This window comes from Coturnix japonica, chromosome 10, assembly GCF_001577835.2.
Source record: "Coturnix japonica isolate 7356 chromosome 10, Coturnix japonica 2.1, whole genome shotgun sequence".
Lineage (NCBI taxonomy): Eukaryota > Metazoa > Chordata > Aves > Galliformes > Phasianidae > Coturnix > Coturnix japonica.
Genome location: NC_029525.1, coordinates 5,553,141 through 5,570,727, shown reverse-complemented (window position 1 = coordinate 5,570,727; position 17,587 = coordinate 5,553,141). Strand labels below are relative to the sequence as shown.

At 37.2% G+C, this 17,587-nt stretch overlaps 1 protein-coding gene across 4 annotated transcripts in view; it reads right to left on the bottom strand.

Annotated features, from left to right (window-relative positions):
• THSD4 (thrombospondin type 1 domain containing 4) overlaps positions 1-17,587 on the bottom strand; it is a 239,853-nt gene that overhangs the window by 29,124 nt on the left and 193,142 nt on the right. For all 4 annotated transcript variants that reach the window (XM_032446790.1, XM_015872714.2, XM_015872715.2 and 1 more), the window contains one exon: positions 966-1,141. In XM_032446790.1, the coding sequence (XP_032302681.1) occupies positions 966-1,141 (176 nt within the window). The remainder of the gene's footprint in view (positions 1-965; positions 1,142-17,587) is intronic.

Here is a 17,587-nt window from a genome sequence, read left to right as displayed (position 1 = left end):
ACACTACTTGATAGAGCAAATTCTCACCTACAAAACGCTCTTATTCAACATAGGCACCACCATTAGCTATGCAGTTTCTCCACCCTGCATGCTGTTCTCATAAAAATCTACACCAGCAGAGGTTACCCACTGTTATACAGCTGCTATGATGCTATCATTGCTAGGAAAATATTGTCCATGCAGTCCATCAGTCTGAATAGATGTAAGCCAGAGTGCACCAGACCTGCTCACATTCACTGCTGGGTGCCCATCAATGTTCAGCAAACATCAATGAATGTCAATTGGTGCAATTTTTTCTTCATGGAGGAATTCAATTCCACCCCTTTGCTTCATCCACACTTCCATGTCAGGCACTATTTTTTCAGACTGCCCCTCTGCTGCCATCTGTCACACAGCAACAACATGTAACGGAATACTGGTGGAAATGTTCAGCCTCTACTGCCATACCACCAATGTCCAACTCTGACATTGTGGGCCAGTATAATAATATAGGAGGTATTACTTTCAGAACAGTCCTTGTACTATATTTTTATGAGACAAACTATCCCATTTACTTTTCCACCACTTACTGCACTTAAAGTCCAAAAAATCATCACTCTGTGAGAGGTTTAGTATAGTTTAGGTATTTGCTTCAGATCGCCATAAAATTAAACTACTCCAGATTTGTTTGAATACCAAAGCATACTGGCATCTATGAGCTTCACTTCTACTTTACTAGATCAGTAAAATCAGAGAGAAGAAATCTTCACTGCTATTTATTTCCTGTGATCTGGAGAAAGCTGGGGTTAAGAGAAAGATATAGTAAAATACCCAAACTTATGCTGCAAGAATAAAGACAGTAATAAGTATTGGTATTAAATGTAGTTGAAGTGTTGCATGTAAACACCTTTTTTTTTTTTTTTTTTTTTCCTTTTTTTTTTTTTTTTCCCTCCCCCATCAGAAAGATTCACCTACAAGAAACTTACATAGACATCGAGGACTTCGTTTGTTGGACCATCAGCTAAAAAGGACTCTCCTGCAGTGCTGGAGATTTCATTTGGGCGTTTATAAGTGAACATCGTCCCACCACCTTCATATCTTCCAGGTCGATCAATTGCCCAATTTCCATTGATGATGGACCGCCCTGATCGACTCCGCAAGGCTGTACAGGATAGGGAGAGAAACACAAGGACTCTGATCAGAAGAAATCACCTTCATGTACTGGAATCCTATCAGATTCCCACATGTATGTTACACCACTGTGTATTCCCTGATCCTGGGGGACAAACGGTATGATAGCTGAAAACAATGTCATATTAACAGTTGTGCAAAAAATAAAATGACAAGCTTAGAAATCTTTGCCTGAATGCTCATATTTTTATGCTGCAAGAAGAGACAAAAAATAGACAGCTTGGAAATGTTTTCCAACAATTTTTCATAGGATGTCATACAAGTATCTCAGCCAGCCAGTGGCATGAATTCAGCACCCAGTCACCAAGAAAGTGATTTCCTTTCCATTGAACCAAATATTTTATGAACAAGATACAACAAAATACAGAAGCAGATAATGAAAACCACTACGTTACACAATGCAGAAGCATCAACAATCAGCTCATGGACACATGAAAATCCTATGCTGACAAATATTCCCATTAGTCTTCATGAAGCCATCTGGCTACTCTTCATTTCCTTTTCATTATATTATCTTTGCCAGAACATCTGCAGATCCCTTATCTCCAGAACCATCTGGAACGATGAGCTACATGAAAATCTCGCAGATGGAAAAGCAACTTGTTAATCAGATAATAGGTAAGGAAATATAAATATGGATTCAATCCCAGAATCACAGAACAGTTTGGTTGGAAGGGACCTTTAAAGATCAATGTCAATATGAAGGTGCATTATATAAGGAAAAATAGGTAGAGAATTACACAAAAACTATCATTATTCTTTTTTACAAATGAGTGGAATTAAAGTATTATTATTAGTTATTAATTATATTATTAATTACAGCATTATTCCTACACTTCAGAACACGTGTTAGTCACTTCATTACTCTTGAGTGCTCCTCTGTTGAAAGAAAATGCTCTGTATGAAGAAAACATTGTATCTATAAAGATGCAGACAAATACATTGATGAAAGGAACAATTATTCCTATCAAAAACATAACAATAAGAGAAAATAGTTTAGAAAATGTTTGTAAATTCAGAGATGATACTTTTCACATGATGAGTCCACAGGACTATTGGCTTTAATGAAACAAGAAGGTATTGCAGTGAGTGCTTTAGTAAGGCTCAAGAAAAAGCTGAACTTCCAGATTTTCCTAAAAGTTATCAAAGTAAATAGCTGCAACGGAACACTGTGATACTCAAGGCTTCAGTCTCACAATATTGTATGCATATTAGGTTAAAGCCTATAACTTGAGCAGATTGTTTTCTAATTGCTAGTTGCATATTCTTAAAGTATCTCAAGAAACTTCTTAGCGTTGGTCGCCACAGAATTCACAGCACACAATAAAAAGTATCTCACTCTAGAGAGCCATTTCTATAACCCTACTAGAAGACTGAGCAACCTGCACACATACAATGTAAGTCAGTTTGCTATTATTAGTATCCCAGTTTGTACACAAAGGTAAGAAAGATCAAATTTGCTTTTTGTTAAAAGGGAAGCAAGGTAGTAACTGAACAGGAAAGGATTTGAAATAGATAAATGAATTTTAAACTTCATATTATTGCATTGCTTTCTATTTATAGTTTAAAGGAAGTATTGTTTCATAGCTTTACATAAAATGTAAGATGTAGAAAGGTTAAAGCTTAAAGCAGCTGGCTACAGCCAACAGAACCTATGAGAAGGAAGCCCCTATTGATGTCAGTCAAAACTGCCATCTTTACTTTCAGGCAGCACACAGAACAGCCCCTGGATCATTTGTCCCCGTAAACAATCTTAAATGGTAAATTTTCATTCTTTTATCTTTCTTTGGTGTTAATAATGAAGCTGTAGACATATGGATGCCTGGGAAACACTGAATCCACAAAACTTTCATTTCAAATCCATCACCTGACAAGTCCAAATGAGGCCTCCCCATAAAAAAAGGAAATGTGCCCTTTTATGTTTTGATCATCCTGCAGCTACCACCCCAACTCTGCTCTCTGAGAAATTTTTATGGTGCAAATATTTTTAGCTGAAGCTTGAGAGAGTATTATAAGCTTGGCCCTTAATTCCTCATGAAGAATTTTGTTCCTCATACAGTCTGTGGCTAATTTCATCTATCTTTTCATCCTGGGCTCAGCTTCTTATCTAAAACTGTGCTGCTTACAAAGATTTTCAGTAATGCTTTGCACTGGAGTGACAGAGTATTACAAAACTTTATCAGCTGTAGTGGTAGGCTACAAGCTCTGATTAACACTTCTGCCTTGGCTCCGTTCTGTGGCAAAAATCTCACTAGGCTATAATTAAGATCGTATTTCAAGTAGATGAAGAATATTAACTTCCAGCAGCCCAGTTAACTGCTCTTCTCTTAAAGATGTTCTGCAGTTTGTGCCTTCTTGCTTATTGATTCTACGCAGCTGCCCCTGCAACTCAAAAAACTTAGAGAGAATTTAAAGCAAAGATAGCCAATGCAGTGGTGCCCTGTGAAGAATGAACTCATACCCTCTCTCAAGGTCAGCATTTCCTGAAGGAAGTTGATATCTGATGATTTGTAAGCGTAGCATTTGTAATCCCAATTTAAACTGCATCACTGCAGCTAGAAAATAAAAACAAAAAATCAATTTATCCAATACTTCAAAGATAACTGTATTACTCTATTTCCTTTTTATTGCATTTTTCACTCTTGCCAACTTTCTCAAGTCTAGATCACATGCTGAGTCTTTTCAAAGTCCCTGAATCTTCTGACAAGTTTATACTCACAGATGGCCTTAAAATAAGAAGCACTACAAAAAGCTTTGCATCACTCTGAACTAGAAAATATATCAGAATTGTAGGGACTGGGAGATCATCTAGTCCTAACCCAGTCCTAACCCCCCAGCTAAAGTAGGTTCCTTAAAGGAGATTACATAGGAAAGCATCCAGGTGGGTTTTGAGTATCTCTACAAGCCTTTCTGGGCAGATTGTTCCACTGCTCTTCCTCACAGCAAAGCTCTTTCTCGTTTTGTACGGAACTTCCTGAGCTCCAGTTTGTGCCCATTGCCCCTTGTCCTGTCACTGGGCACTGTTAAGAAGAACCTGGCCTCATCCACTTGACTCCCACCCGTCAGATATTTGTAAGTATTGATAAGATCCATTCATCCCCTCATGCAGATCACTGATTAAACTGAAAAGACCCCTGTATTAGGATGTAAAATCAGCATATGTAAAAAGTAACTTAAATTTCCCCATTTTTTATTGTTTGTATGAAAAGTATCATCCAGTCTGTAAGAGTAAGTTACAAATCCTATACAGAAGAGAACACAGTGTTCTTTACTGTTTGCTAACCCATTTGCTCTGGGATAAATCAGTCACTTCCCATATTCTTCAGCTAAGGTAAGTTCCAATGTTCCAGCTTATAACAGTTTTGCTTTTCTTCAAATACAAGATTTCTTTATCAAAACTACACCATCACGCTTACAGCACCGCCATAAAGAAATTCTAAGAAGTTCTGTGGATGAAATTCCAGTAAAATAATTTATTTTTCAGGTCAAAACTCCCCTGCCATTTCTGGAAACTGTCTTCAAGAGAAGCAGTGGTATGAACTGGTTTTGAATTCCTTTCTATCTAAAGCTTGAACTATTCTAGGCCTTGCAAGTTCTTGAGTGAGCATGCATGATGCTCAACTGAAAAAGTAGTTCCAGGAAACAGACTACATTCTTATAACTGTTGTCAGTGGGAAATAAAGACTTGTGTTGCTGAAGTTAACTTCAAATGTCTCTCTGGTAATTTATCCCAGAGAACCTTGCCAGACTGCAGGGACGTTCACAATTCTGGCCAAGAGCTGAAAAAATATGGTAAAAAATTAATGAGTAAACATCTACAGCAGAGGCAGCTATAAAAGGTGAGTCAGAAGGTTTGTTTTGCACCTGCCAATTAAACCAAAGTGTCTTAGAGGGCAACTGCAGCAACTGCCTTATTTTCTGCAGCTCAACACAATGATTTTTACTTGACAAATTACCTTTGGAATATATTTTGATATTTTACTTTAAAAAGCATTTTTAAATTTCTGTTGTCTTTTAAGTTAAATGAATGTTTAAGAATGTTTTGGCCACACTGTTTCAATTTGGAAGCAAGGCCTTCCCAACACTGTCAGAATAAGTACCCAGAAACAGCTATAGTAAATAATACGACTACTTCTGAATAAGCACTGTGACAAAAGAAGCAAAAGAAACACAGCTTCTATTAATTTTTCCTGTAAGAAAATCCGTTATGCAGATCAGATTCTGGTAAGACTTGCAGTAGAGAATGCACAATATATTTACATAATTAAATGAACTTACAACATTTACAACAATCTATAAATACTGCAATTCATAGCATGTGACAGCGAAGTACTTAGTACCCTGATGCACACAGAAAATAAGAGAGTAACAGCTAAATGTTATCTGAGTATTCTGAATATCCTAATAATAGCCTAACACTATCCATAATAACATACACATTAAAAATATCTCAATAAGGACTGGTTCAAATGGATTCTCAGAAATAATTCCTTTCCAAAAATATACCACAGCTCCCAGAGGACACAGTTTAACTCAAGAAACATTAGTATGGCTAAGGCATCATAACCAGAAAGAATCAAGTGATTATGAACAACCTGACTTGGTTTCTTTGATGGCAACCAAGACACGGTAAGCATAGAGATTTTTCCTTACCAAAAGCAATTAGGATTTGCTTTATGATTCTACTGACCTTCACAAACTTCAGAAGAAACTTACGAGATCATAATGCCACCAACTAAGCGAAAGGATAAAAGTTGACAGTGACAAGCTTCTGTCTTTCTAATTACATCTTTTCCTACCATAACGTTTCACCTGAAGCCTTATGGGCATTATGTATGGACTCTTCTGATGTATTCATTTTTAAGATCATCAACAAACCCATCACTGTAGGGGCAGGCAGGAAGATTTTTAAACAATTTTGATATCATATAAAAAAAATTTTTGCTTTGTATCCTAACACATTTTATACAGTGAACTGCATTAAATTAATTCTCCCAACTTCATCTGAGATTTTACTTTGGCTAATTTATCATTTCAAAGCAAAAAAGCAAAAAAAGGCCAGCACAATAGACTTATGTTCTGTCGCCTCCTGTTGTTTCAGTTGAGCAGGAGCAGACATTCTGGATGCACTTCCTAATCGTTACAATAATTACATTTTAAATAATGTGATACTATCAAGTATTGTCAATTGGAAGATTGAGAACTACAACCTTCACTGTTAGAATGGATGTAGAAAGCCTAACAGTAACTAAGAACATTAGAGAATAATTAAGGTGATGAAAAAGAACTGTACCAAAAAAATTTATCTTTAACCTTAATGACTGACTACAATCGAGCATTTTCAATCTGCACATTTATACTGCCAGTGGAAGTTACACAGAGATGTCAGAAATCGATCTTTATTATCAACAGCAGATCAATGTGCTGGAATCCAATTCCTCCAAAGTTCATTTACTTTTTGCTATTTGTCTTGCTTGACCACTTTTCTGTAACTCATCTGGTTTCTGGGCAGTTTCCTTTCCTGGATTTCATGCCATCAACTCATGCTGAGGTGTTCAGAATTGTATTACTTCCAAGGACATGCTTAAAATACATATAATGTTATCAAAATACTTTTGTTCAGATAGTTCTTTAAGATGTCATCTTTCTCCTGTCCTAGTTATTTCATTTAACCTTGTTTTCAGCACAAAATCATCTACCATATATATTTCTGACTCTCTGGAATGATGCATAGTTTTAAAACCTTTTTCTTTTGAGTTTGACTATGTTACAAGTGAACCCAACACTAATAAATTAATAAAGCTAAAATACAGGAGCTTTTTGTGCTTTGTCTCTTGTAGGCTGTGATGGATCCACAATTCAGCCCTGCATTGTGCACTGAGATATTTCAGTGACTGCAGCACTGCATTCATAAAAGACAAATTATTGTTAATTTTTCCAACCACTTTTTGCCTGGAGGAAATGGGAAGGCCCCTAATTTTTCTGTTTATGAATGGTCTAAAACCAAACAACCAATGGCCATTTCTATACTCTGTCTGGACACACCAGATGTACTAGCTCAGCAAACAAAGCCAGGTAAACCCTGAAACCAAACAGGGTTACACAGCCTTTGTGGAACTTGCTAATTTTTGGCAGGGATTTTCCCAGGTTTTCATTACAGTGGCAAATCAATTTTGACTCACTCATATAATTTTGTTTTTTTCTTCCATACAATCAGTTGATCGAATCAGCAGCAGTAGTAATGCTGCACACTAATATGCTGCTGTCAACAATAATTCTTTCATTATTGCTCTGAATTTGTCCTCAGAGCACAGGTTAATCTTGCTCTGAGTTCCCCATGTGCTCGCTCTTACAAACCATCTCAAGCAACAATTCCCAGAAAAAAATCCTGATCTTTTCCACCTGCCAAGAGAAAATAAGACATACTTGCTTAAACATCAAAGTTTCCAGTTAATTACTGTAATCAGAAATGCTCATTTTCTGCCACCACAGCAATGAGTCATTTTCCTCTTGGAGCATTCATTAAACTGCTGCTCTAACTTTCCCCTGTTGATGCAGCTCCCTCCTCAGTTTTGTCTATTTTTTCCTTCATTTCTAACTCCAAGAAGAACATTGACACATCAGTAAGGGAAATGGTGGGACAGCAAAGCAGAGAAATCATTACCAATGCAATAAATGACAGCCTTTGAGAAACAGAACTGGTTTATCATACAGCCATATGATCTACGCAGACTCATGCACTATAACAGAATTCAAAGTCTCAAGAACTTTCAATAAAACCTTCAAACAAATCAATTCACATGTTCTAGAATGGCATACACCCTCAGCATCTATCAGAGAACAGAATATTTCCCCACGTTGTTTGCATGGTCTTTCCTGACACATATGGGTAATAACCAGCTGAAATAAAACATCAGTCTTCTCTTTCTCTTTCTGAAGTCTTTTTGATAAAAAAGAAGCAAAATGAAGTGTACATGCACACTACAGCATTCTCTCACCAGTCTCCAACACCAGCATCGCTAACTAATACAGAGAAACGATTCTGACATGTACAAGATGTATAATTATGTAGAATTTACAGTGCCTCTATGCCACTATTGCTCTCTCATACACCACAGTCAATCTTACTGGGGAAAACTGCAATACTGAAAAATCTAACCAGGGATTTTTTGAAAATAGATATAAAATAGTAGTGCTAACCAGAGCACTTCAACAAGTCTGTAATCTTCTTCTGCTGCTAAAAAAGGCAGTAAAAATTTACCCATATGTTAGCTGGAACTTCTGAAATACACAGTTCATGAAGTAGATTAGGGAATGCAAGTAAAAAGGGAAATTAAAGCAGAATTTAGCATTTTGGCAATCCTTCCACAGCAAGGTGGAAGTTTTTCCACATACTTACATATTTACCTTTAATTTTATTCTTTAAAGAAGGCAGGACATAACTAAGATTGAAGTTTTTAAGTGGCCATCCCAGCACTTCAGCTGTTATAAGGCCTGAAGAGAATGACGGTGAAATTACAGTCTAAAGGCATGGTTTGGATTTTTAGAATCATATACATACCTCACTAACAGTAGCTGTAAACCAAATATTAAGCAACAACAGCAATCTGAAATAAATAACATTCAGGATTGGAAAATAATAGTCTCAGGGAGGGATGCACTTTCAGTGTAGCAAGTGATAATCTAAGTGTGCAACTTCACTGAATCTGCAGATTTTAGCCATTTCAGTCAGAATCTAGTTCTCATATTTCAGAAGCTGATGGGACCGGCTCTTAATGTGTCTGAATGCGATTGCTGAGCCTTCTGGCACAGCTCAGCTGCACATTAGTTAGCCCTGCATCGAAACATCACACACATTTGGCCTAAATCCTATGGGTGCATTGCATTATCTTTTAATCTAGACACCATTTCAGTTGGAATGGCCAGATTACTAAAAAGCACATGTGCAAATATCCCACTAATTTCTCCAGCTGGCACACTGAGAAGTATTTTGCAACTCCTTGCACTCTCAACAGTTGCCAAGAACTTGGATAGTTATGAGGAGGCTAAGTAGGAAAGAGCAGACTGTGGTATCTCCGGAGAACAACAGCACTGCATCTCACGATAATCAAAAGTTGAAATAGAATTCTAACTGCTTCTTTTGTTTGCTAAGTAGCTTTAATTCCTAGCAATGAAAAACTGGAACTGGTGAATGTTCCTAAGCTGTTTTATATTTTAGCTGGAATTTTTCAAAACTTTTTTGATGCTTACTGTGGTAACGTCCAATACTGTAACTCAAAACACACAGATGTGGTGGCTACAAAGCATTCCTGGGTGCCCTAGTTCAGAATTATCTTCTTCTGGCACTATGTCAGGCATTCCCACTCTCTGGGGAGCTGCTTCTATACTACCTACTGTCTGATTTCAGGTAAGTCCAACACAGTTGCTGATTAACCAATACAAAAAATTTGAACAAATGCAGATAACTGGATAGAGCAGAGATCCAAAACAACTCTGCCCTACCGGAAAGCAGGTTACAGCATGAGCCCAGAAACTGTAATTCAAGGCAGCCAGCTGCTCTGTCAGCCTGAGATCCTGGGCCAGCAGGTAGGGTGGACCAGAACATGGAGACTATAGTTATTTACAACAAGGTGAGTGACCAGAGGGTGTTATGTAGGTGGGAAAATTTGCTTTGATTCATTTAGCAGCCATTACAGTCTGGACACCGGACACAAACCAAACCAGACAGACTTTGTTCCACTACCCACAGAGCTAGTTCAGTGCTGCAGAAATTCACTTTGTCACTTGTTCTCCCTTCCAATACAACCTGACAGCATCTTGGTCATCAGCTTAAAACAACACTGATTTATTACAGACTCTCCCTATTAGCTGGCTCCCAGCAAAGAACAATAATACATACATTGCTGAAAGGGTGTCTCCATTTACCTGAGAACACATTGCCAGAAGATCAATTCCTAGCACAAGAAGCTGGGTGGAAAGAGGAAAGCTGGAAATACAGCAAGTCAGTTCAGTATTGGTATCCACTTTCTCATACACAATTTTCTGGCCACAAATGCTCAGGGCAGTCTTCCAGATGTTATTGGTTATGTCATCAAATAGGCAGTCAACACATTTAAGCATAAAAAAAGATGCTCTGAGACTGAACTGATTTGACATTTATTTAACAAAGCTATCAAACCATGTGAAACACGGCTGACACATGGAGGTAAGCCCAGCAATCCACAAACATGGCAAAAGTAGAAATAATTTCATTGTTCTGATCATTTTTATAGGCACAAGAACAAGAAAGAATGCGATCAAATTATTTCATTGATGTCAGAGGACTATGCCAAACACAAATCATTTCAGTGTATCACTTCTCATTCTATCATTGTTACTCATTCCAAACTATAAAGCAAGTAAAGCAATTTTTTCCCTGGTAACATGGAAAGTATGGCTTTGTACATTCTAAGCCTCCCACTTAATAAGACTGGCTAATTAATTGCAGTACTTTGTCTGTGGCACACATAAAGCAGCAGAGTTCAGATTCTGAAAAGGTAAGAGAAAAAAGTTAAGTATCCTTAGTACAAACTACAGTTATTTTGCCAGTGGGAGCTACACTTAAACGTTTTAAAGCTTACGTTGGAAACACGATACAGAATACATGGCTAAATAACAAGAAAGCCTTTTCCCTTCTTTACCAAGCATTTATTTATTATTTAAAGTTTTATAAACTATCTTCGAGATCACTTTTTCAGAAGTAGAAAAGGTATAACAGGTATAAGAAAGTATAGGATCAGAGAGCATCCCAAGTTGGAAGGGGCCCATAAAGAACATTGAGTCCAACTCCTGGCTCCCCACAGGATCACTCAAAGTTCAACCCCTACATCTGAGAGCGCTGCCCTAATGCTTTTTAAACTCTGGCAGCTTAGGGCTGTGATCACAGCTCTGAGGAGCCTATTCCAGTGCCCAACCACTCTCTGGTGAAGTGCCTTTTCCTAACACATTTCCTGATGCCCTCCTACGTCCCTTCCAATGTACTCTAATACAGTACAACTGGAAAGTTTGGGTGTGGAGTTTTTCTGGGGTTTCTTATGCTACATTTATCATGATGGTTATCTATAGCCCTCATTTTTGTTTAAACAATATTGTGCAATACATAGTCTTACTTTTTCTGCATTTCAGACAGTGCTGTTCAAATTGTTTAGATTAATACCTATTTTAGTTTTCTTTTGTAAATAATTTCTTGTCATTTCATTCTTTTTTAGAAATGCATACCTAGTTTGATATTCAGCTGGGAACATCTTATCCATATGTGCAATGGAAGTGTCTTTTTAGGCATGTTGTCTGTAGGGCAAGAGCTCATCAAATATTTAACCTCCAGAAAATGATTTAAAATGGTGTTCTGCTACAAAGACAGAAAACCAAGTACTACCATAGCAACAGGTTAAACATGTGTTGTGTAGAAAAATATGTCATACTACCAAATGACAGCATAGATTCTTACAAGAGGACAAAGTCTTTAACTTCTAAATGACCTGTTTCAATCTGATCCAAGATAAAAGAACAGGAGCTTTATCAAGGGGACGGTGAATATATAGAAACGAATCTTCTTAATCCAGGCCATTGTGTGCTAGACCATAACAACTACCATAATTTCTTACTTTCACAGGTAACTGCCAAGTCATAAAACAGACCACTGGTATTTCTATGCACACCTTATACAGCTGAGCCAGTAACTTAAGAGGTCCTCTCCTGTATCCCAGTATGTTAAAAGAGCAAGCTACAACTCTGGTGGTTGAAGCTATGTAACTGTACATGCTACGATTTATTGCAGGATCATCCAAAAAACAGATCTGACTTCAGGTACCCTCTTGGCACTGAGTGGCACCCAATTGGCTCTGAGACTACAGCCTTGTTTGGAACAAAATGAGATTGAAGTTGCTTATGCTACCTTAGAAAATTTTCATGCTCTGTTAGGGAAACACTGCCAAAACAAAGCCTGGCTCCACTTTCTTCTGCAATACTCAAGTAAATTAAAACACTATTGTTGTTTTTCCTTTTTCCATTTTTTTTAAGTGTCTCTTGCTTCCCCAGTTAAGCTCTCTGTGTATTTTTTTTTAGCTATTTAATTTCAACTGTTAAACTGGAGGCACATGACACATCTTCCAAGTTATAACTGATTATTGACTAATAAAACACAGAAATAGTCCAACTACTAACCAAATAAAATAAAATATTCTGAGACCAGAAAGCCAAAGAGGATCAACTATATAAACCTAGGAGATTCTTTAGGATCCTTCAGAGACCAGGCAGGTATGCAACTACTACAACATACTCATAGCAGGACTAGCAGTAATTGCCCAGATTAGCAGAGCAGTTACTTATTATATAATGTTAAGGAACTGAATGTGAGATACGTCCCTTCAGTAAAGCCACTGAGTAGCTCTCTGTAATGTACATGCTAAAAAATACAGAAAGTAAGTTCCAATAGATTAAATTTTAAAAAAATAACAAAATTAAAACTTAGCAAAGATCATTATTAGTCCAGGTCAATAGCAATCGTTATACATCTGATTAATTCTGATAAAAATATGAATCCAGATTAAAATTCACCCTAGCTTTTTTAAAGTCACTGGCAGAGAGTTTGTCTTTGAATCAGTTTTGAGTTTTTCCATTATTCTTCCTTTCAGTTTGTATGTTCTTAACCTTCTCCGCTCCTTTCTTCTTTTATTCACTTTTAGTTTCTATGACTAACTGCCAAAAATTTAAACTAAAGCACAAACCCTGCCCACCTCATCCAAAGAAACCAAAACCAGCTGATCCAATAACAGTATTTTTCCCCCCCAGGCCAACAAAATCACTGCATACATCTGCACTGACAGAACCCTCTCAAAGAAAAAAGACTGAAAGAAAGAAGGATAGAAATGCAGAAAGAAAGAATGAAAAGTTAAAGAAAGACATGGAGTAATACAGCAAACCACTGTAAAATAGAGCACTGGCTAAGCAAGTCATATAACAGCCTTCATTGACGTAACACAGAGTCAAAAAGCAGCATGTACTGAACTCTGAACAGTGCAGTTCTCTGAAGCCCAATACTGCTGCCTTACAGATCAGTTAAAGGAGCTTCTATCAAAGGGGAAGTTCAATACCTTTCTTAAACACATCATACAAACACATCAACTCTTCCCACTTTAAACTGCATCATGAGAAAACTGGTAGGCTTTGTAATGCCTTTCCTTTATCCAGCAAAGATAGATGCTAGGAGCCTCAGCAAAACTGAGCTCAAGGTTCATCACCATGGGGCACAGACTTCTGCCACCCCTCCATTTGAATTGTTGGGAAGCTCAGCACTTCAACCAGTAGCTGATGCCAAAGGCAGCCAAAGATCTTCAGTGCACAGATTCACAACAAAAACGGTTCTTTGTAACTTCAGTGGTTAGCAGTATTTGTTGCTTAACTTCAGAGAAGACAGTAATAAGTCTCACTCTAAATATCAATGCACAAATTGACTCCTTTTACAACAACTTACTGTCAGATAGTTTTGGAGAACAGTCACTCAATAGCTGAAGGAATGTTTGGTAATTCAGTGGGAAACAAAAGGTATTTTTCATTTTCATACTACAGAGCATACTACTGCTGATGGGTTCTACTTTGTTTACCTTTTCTTATACATTCATTTAATGACTTTCTTCTCACTGTCTCACAAAATATTTATTCCAGGTGTTTGCAAGTATTTCTTCATTACAGGTATTATTACTATTATTATGAGGTTTTAAAGCTCTTTATTCAGATCAGGTGTTACTACATATTGCTTTACTTCCCAAGCAAAAAGCAAGGCCTTTCAGCATGTCTAGGCCAGCTCAGTTGTGGTGAAATCAATGGCACCATTGTAATTTACAAGGTGCTGGGGATCTGCCCCTGCTTGTTTGAACAGCAGCTTTTTTACATCCACAAGCACATAGGCCTAAAAGTCTGCTGAAAGTTCAAAAGCATTTTTAATTTTTGTGCACTTCTTTTCAAACACTTCTAAAATTATTTGGGCAGTAGAGAAAACACTTTTATCCAGCAAGGCTCCAAAGGTGTTTAACACAGTTCATTGCAGTAGGAGTGCTTAATGGGCATTTTCAGGCTGCTCCTTATCCTGCTCACAGGATCGTGAGGATCCAATTAATTAATGTCAGAAAAACACTTTGAAGATAAGAAGTACTTTCTGAGATGCTTTTCTCAAAGAATCAAGGAGCTTTTGTTTCAGCAGCCAAATTTGGGATGGAGGCATGAAATACAAACCCATACACAAGTGGATTTCAGTAGAAAACACCACAGAGAGAAGGTGAAGGAGGGCAGCAAGAAGTTTTAATCACGGCTCTTACCTCCTCTCTGGAACTTACCACACTGAATGGATTCTAAGCACTAAACACCTACACTGCTATTGATTATTAGTTTTAAAAGGCAGTGCCTTGAAATATTTCTGGAACATAAGAATGATCTGTTAAAGCCTGGGGGCCTTCCAAAGAAGGAGAAACGTAGGCAGCTCTGCTTAAACTCATAGGCACACATGCTAAATCTTGCACAAAATGTAAGGTCTGCACTGTTATTGCATTTCCTCAGAAGATTAGTTCTACGATTTTCCTTATATTGATTTGAATTCCAAGAAAGCTGAATGATGATGACAGTCAAGAGATTCAAAATAAATGTATAACCCAACTGGATCCACCCTGCCATTTTGCAGGAGATGTGTCGTGTGACAAAAGGGCAATGAAGTTTGGCAGAAAATAAACCCCTGTATATTATGGCTGGTCCTCAGATGTCAGAGGAGCTGGGGGTAGCTGAGCTTAGATTCTGAGTGATGCACAATTTGGCACAGTCCAGTGGCATTCAATAGACAAAGTATTGTGATTATGGATTCACAGATAGCGAACTGCTCAATTCATCTAACTGTGTTCAAGCACACTTCCATGACTCCTCCCTTAAGGAATTTAGCTATGCCCAATGAGAACTCTCACAGCTAGATTAGTGAATAGTACAGCTTATTAAAGCAACAGATTACAGGTTCTTTTTAATTGCTGGTGACAACTCAATTTTCAAAGCATGTGAAGTTAACCAAGAAAATTAATGCAGACACAGACTAGGGGAAGATGTGATTCCACTACTCTAATCTGCACTGGTGGAGCTTTACCTGGAGTACTGTGTAAAGTTTTGAGCACCACAGCACAAAAAGGACAAAAAACTACTAGAGACCATCCAAAGAAGGGTCAGAAAGAACACTAAAATAGAAGGGACACTAAAAGCTGCTTTTCAGTAATTTTTAAAGGGAGAGAGCCACAGGACAGGCTGCTTCAAACTGGATAAGGAAGAAAAAACACAAGAAGGTGGCAGTCGATAACAGTCTGTTAAAATCTAAATCCAAATGAAATTTGACTCTAGGTGTACAGTATTGCAACCATTTTAAGAACCAGGCATGCCAAAATGAAGGAGTAGCAGAGGACCTCCCCTTTATGAGTGGATGCTATAGCCAGTGGTTATTATTAAACCTTGTTAACTTATCCTACTTATAAGACATGATGGAAACTCAAAGACGCTAAATGAAAAATGCACAGTTCAACTAGCTGAAAACACCCATGACTAATTACACCACGTTCACCAGGAAAATCTACAGCCTCCAATGCACACACTAAATATACTAAGGAAAAACTAACGAAAATAATAAGGTTCCTTTATACACTTATATGGCATCTCCTCTGTAACAGTATTCCCTTGCCTTAACTCTCAGTTTTAGATTATTTTACAATCTAAGAGGTAACTTACTAACTCTTACATTAAAGAGGGCTTTATGCTAAGGAGAGTACTCCATAAAGCATTTATCAGCACCTGCAGAATTATGGCCGACTGCCATCTAACTGTAATTCCAGGTCTAGCCCAGTTCTGATATGTTTGATTCTGGGTGGATTTCACAGGAATTGTAACCATATTACCACTGTGTTCTCCTTAAAAGAACTGATGAAGCCAACAGAATGAAAAAAAAAAAAAAGCCTCCAGAAAAATCTGAAGTTAGTGTTACTTCATCTGAATAAGGAGGAATGGTAATGAAATAAAACTCAGATTCTCAAATCTCGTACCACACTCCCTGTGTTTCTTCCTCCTGAAGTTTTAAAGAAACAAAATTGTTCCATGTGATTTCAACTTGCTTCAAAAACATATGCAGCAGAGACAGCAATGCTAAAGACATGGTACACATTCTAATCGGAAAAAAGGAGAAAAAAAAAAAGAATGCCAATATCTCCTATGTACAACATTTATCAGGTTAACTTGCAACTTTAGCAAGAGAAAATAAAATAAACCAAAGTAACACAACTTCAGCAGGAGAGGATATCAAACATCATAGTGTCAGATGTGCCTGATTCTCCACAAATAGTAAACAATGTTCAAGTTCCAGGGCGTATACAGAAAGTCACACTCTTGTTTTCTTAACTGTTGAAATTGCTGAAATAGCTCTCTGGTTTTAATTTTACAATAATATTTTGTTCTACTTTTTAGTATGCCTTTTTCAAAGTCTGTTAAGTAAAGATAAATGAAGGCAAAGAACAAAGACAAGCTGTACCTACCTAATGAGTTTGTGAGCTTTCACACTACTTCTATCCTGTAGTTTTAGTGCATACTTCTGAAGTTTTGGATATGCACTTCTGACACGCACACTGCAACTAACTAAGTACACCAAAGAACCACCATCAGTACCTGGCAACTCAAGGTTGATTAGGAAACATCAGTAGAATTTCTGTTTTAATCTTTTAAAATTTAACTACTTGCAGAGTACTAAATAACAAATATGTGACACTTCTAGAAATAATAGAAGGGAGAAAACACAACGGAAGAAAATCCTCTCTTCCCCCGTAGATGTGCAGAACCTGACTTCTGTCCAACAGCTCAGAATGGAGTCTGCATTACGAGGCATGGGGAAACAAGGGTCTGTTTCATTCATAAACCAATGAATCTTTACTTATGAGCAACAGACAAATCGTGCAGTTTCAAAGCATGATACCTTTCCCTCTAATTAAGTTTACTGCTACTGGTTAACAGTAAACTTGGTCTGTTGCTCATTAGGACCATAAGAACATTTTAAAAACAGTGCATGAAGAACTGTTTTGAATCAGAGACTCAAAAGCTTTAGGAATGGACTGTGATATCTATTAAGAGAGACAAAGGAAATTAAAGAGAGCTTCATTTCTTGCTGCATCAGTAGATACAATTGGAAGAATAACGTGCTATAAGTGACACTTAAAAAGTCTCTAATTTCTAATTATGTTAAAAATACAACAAGAAATGGTGGTGGTGAAGAGTCACAAACTCTTAACAAAAACTGCTTCTTTATTTTTAATTGTTATTTTTTAATAAGATAACCAAATAAAAATATCATTCACTTATATTACAAATCTAAGCT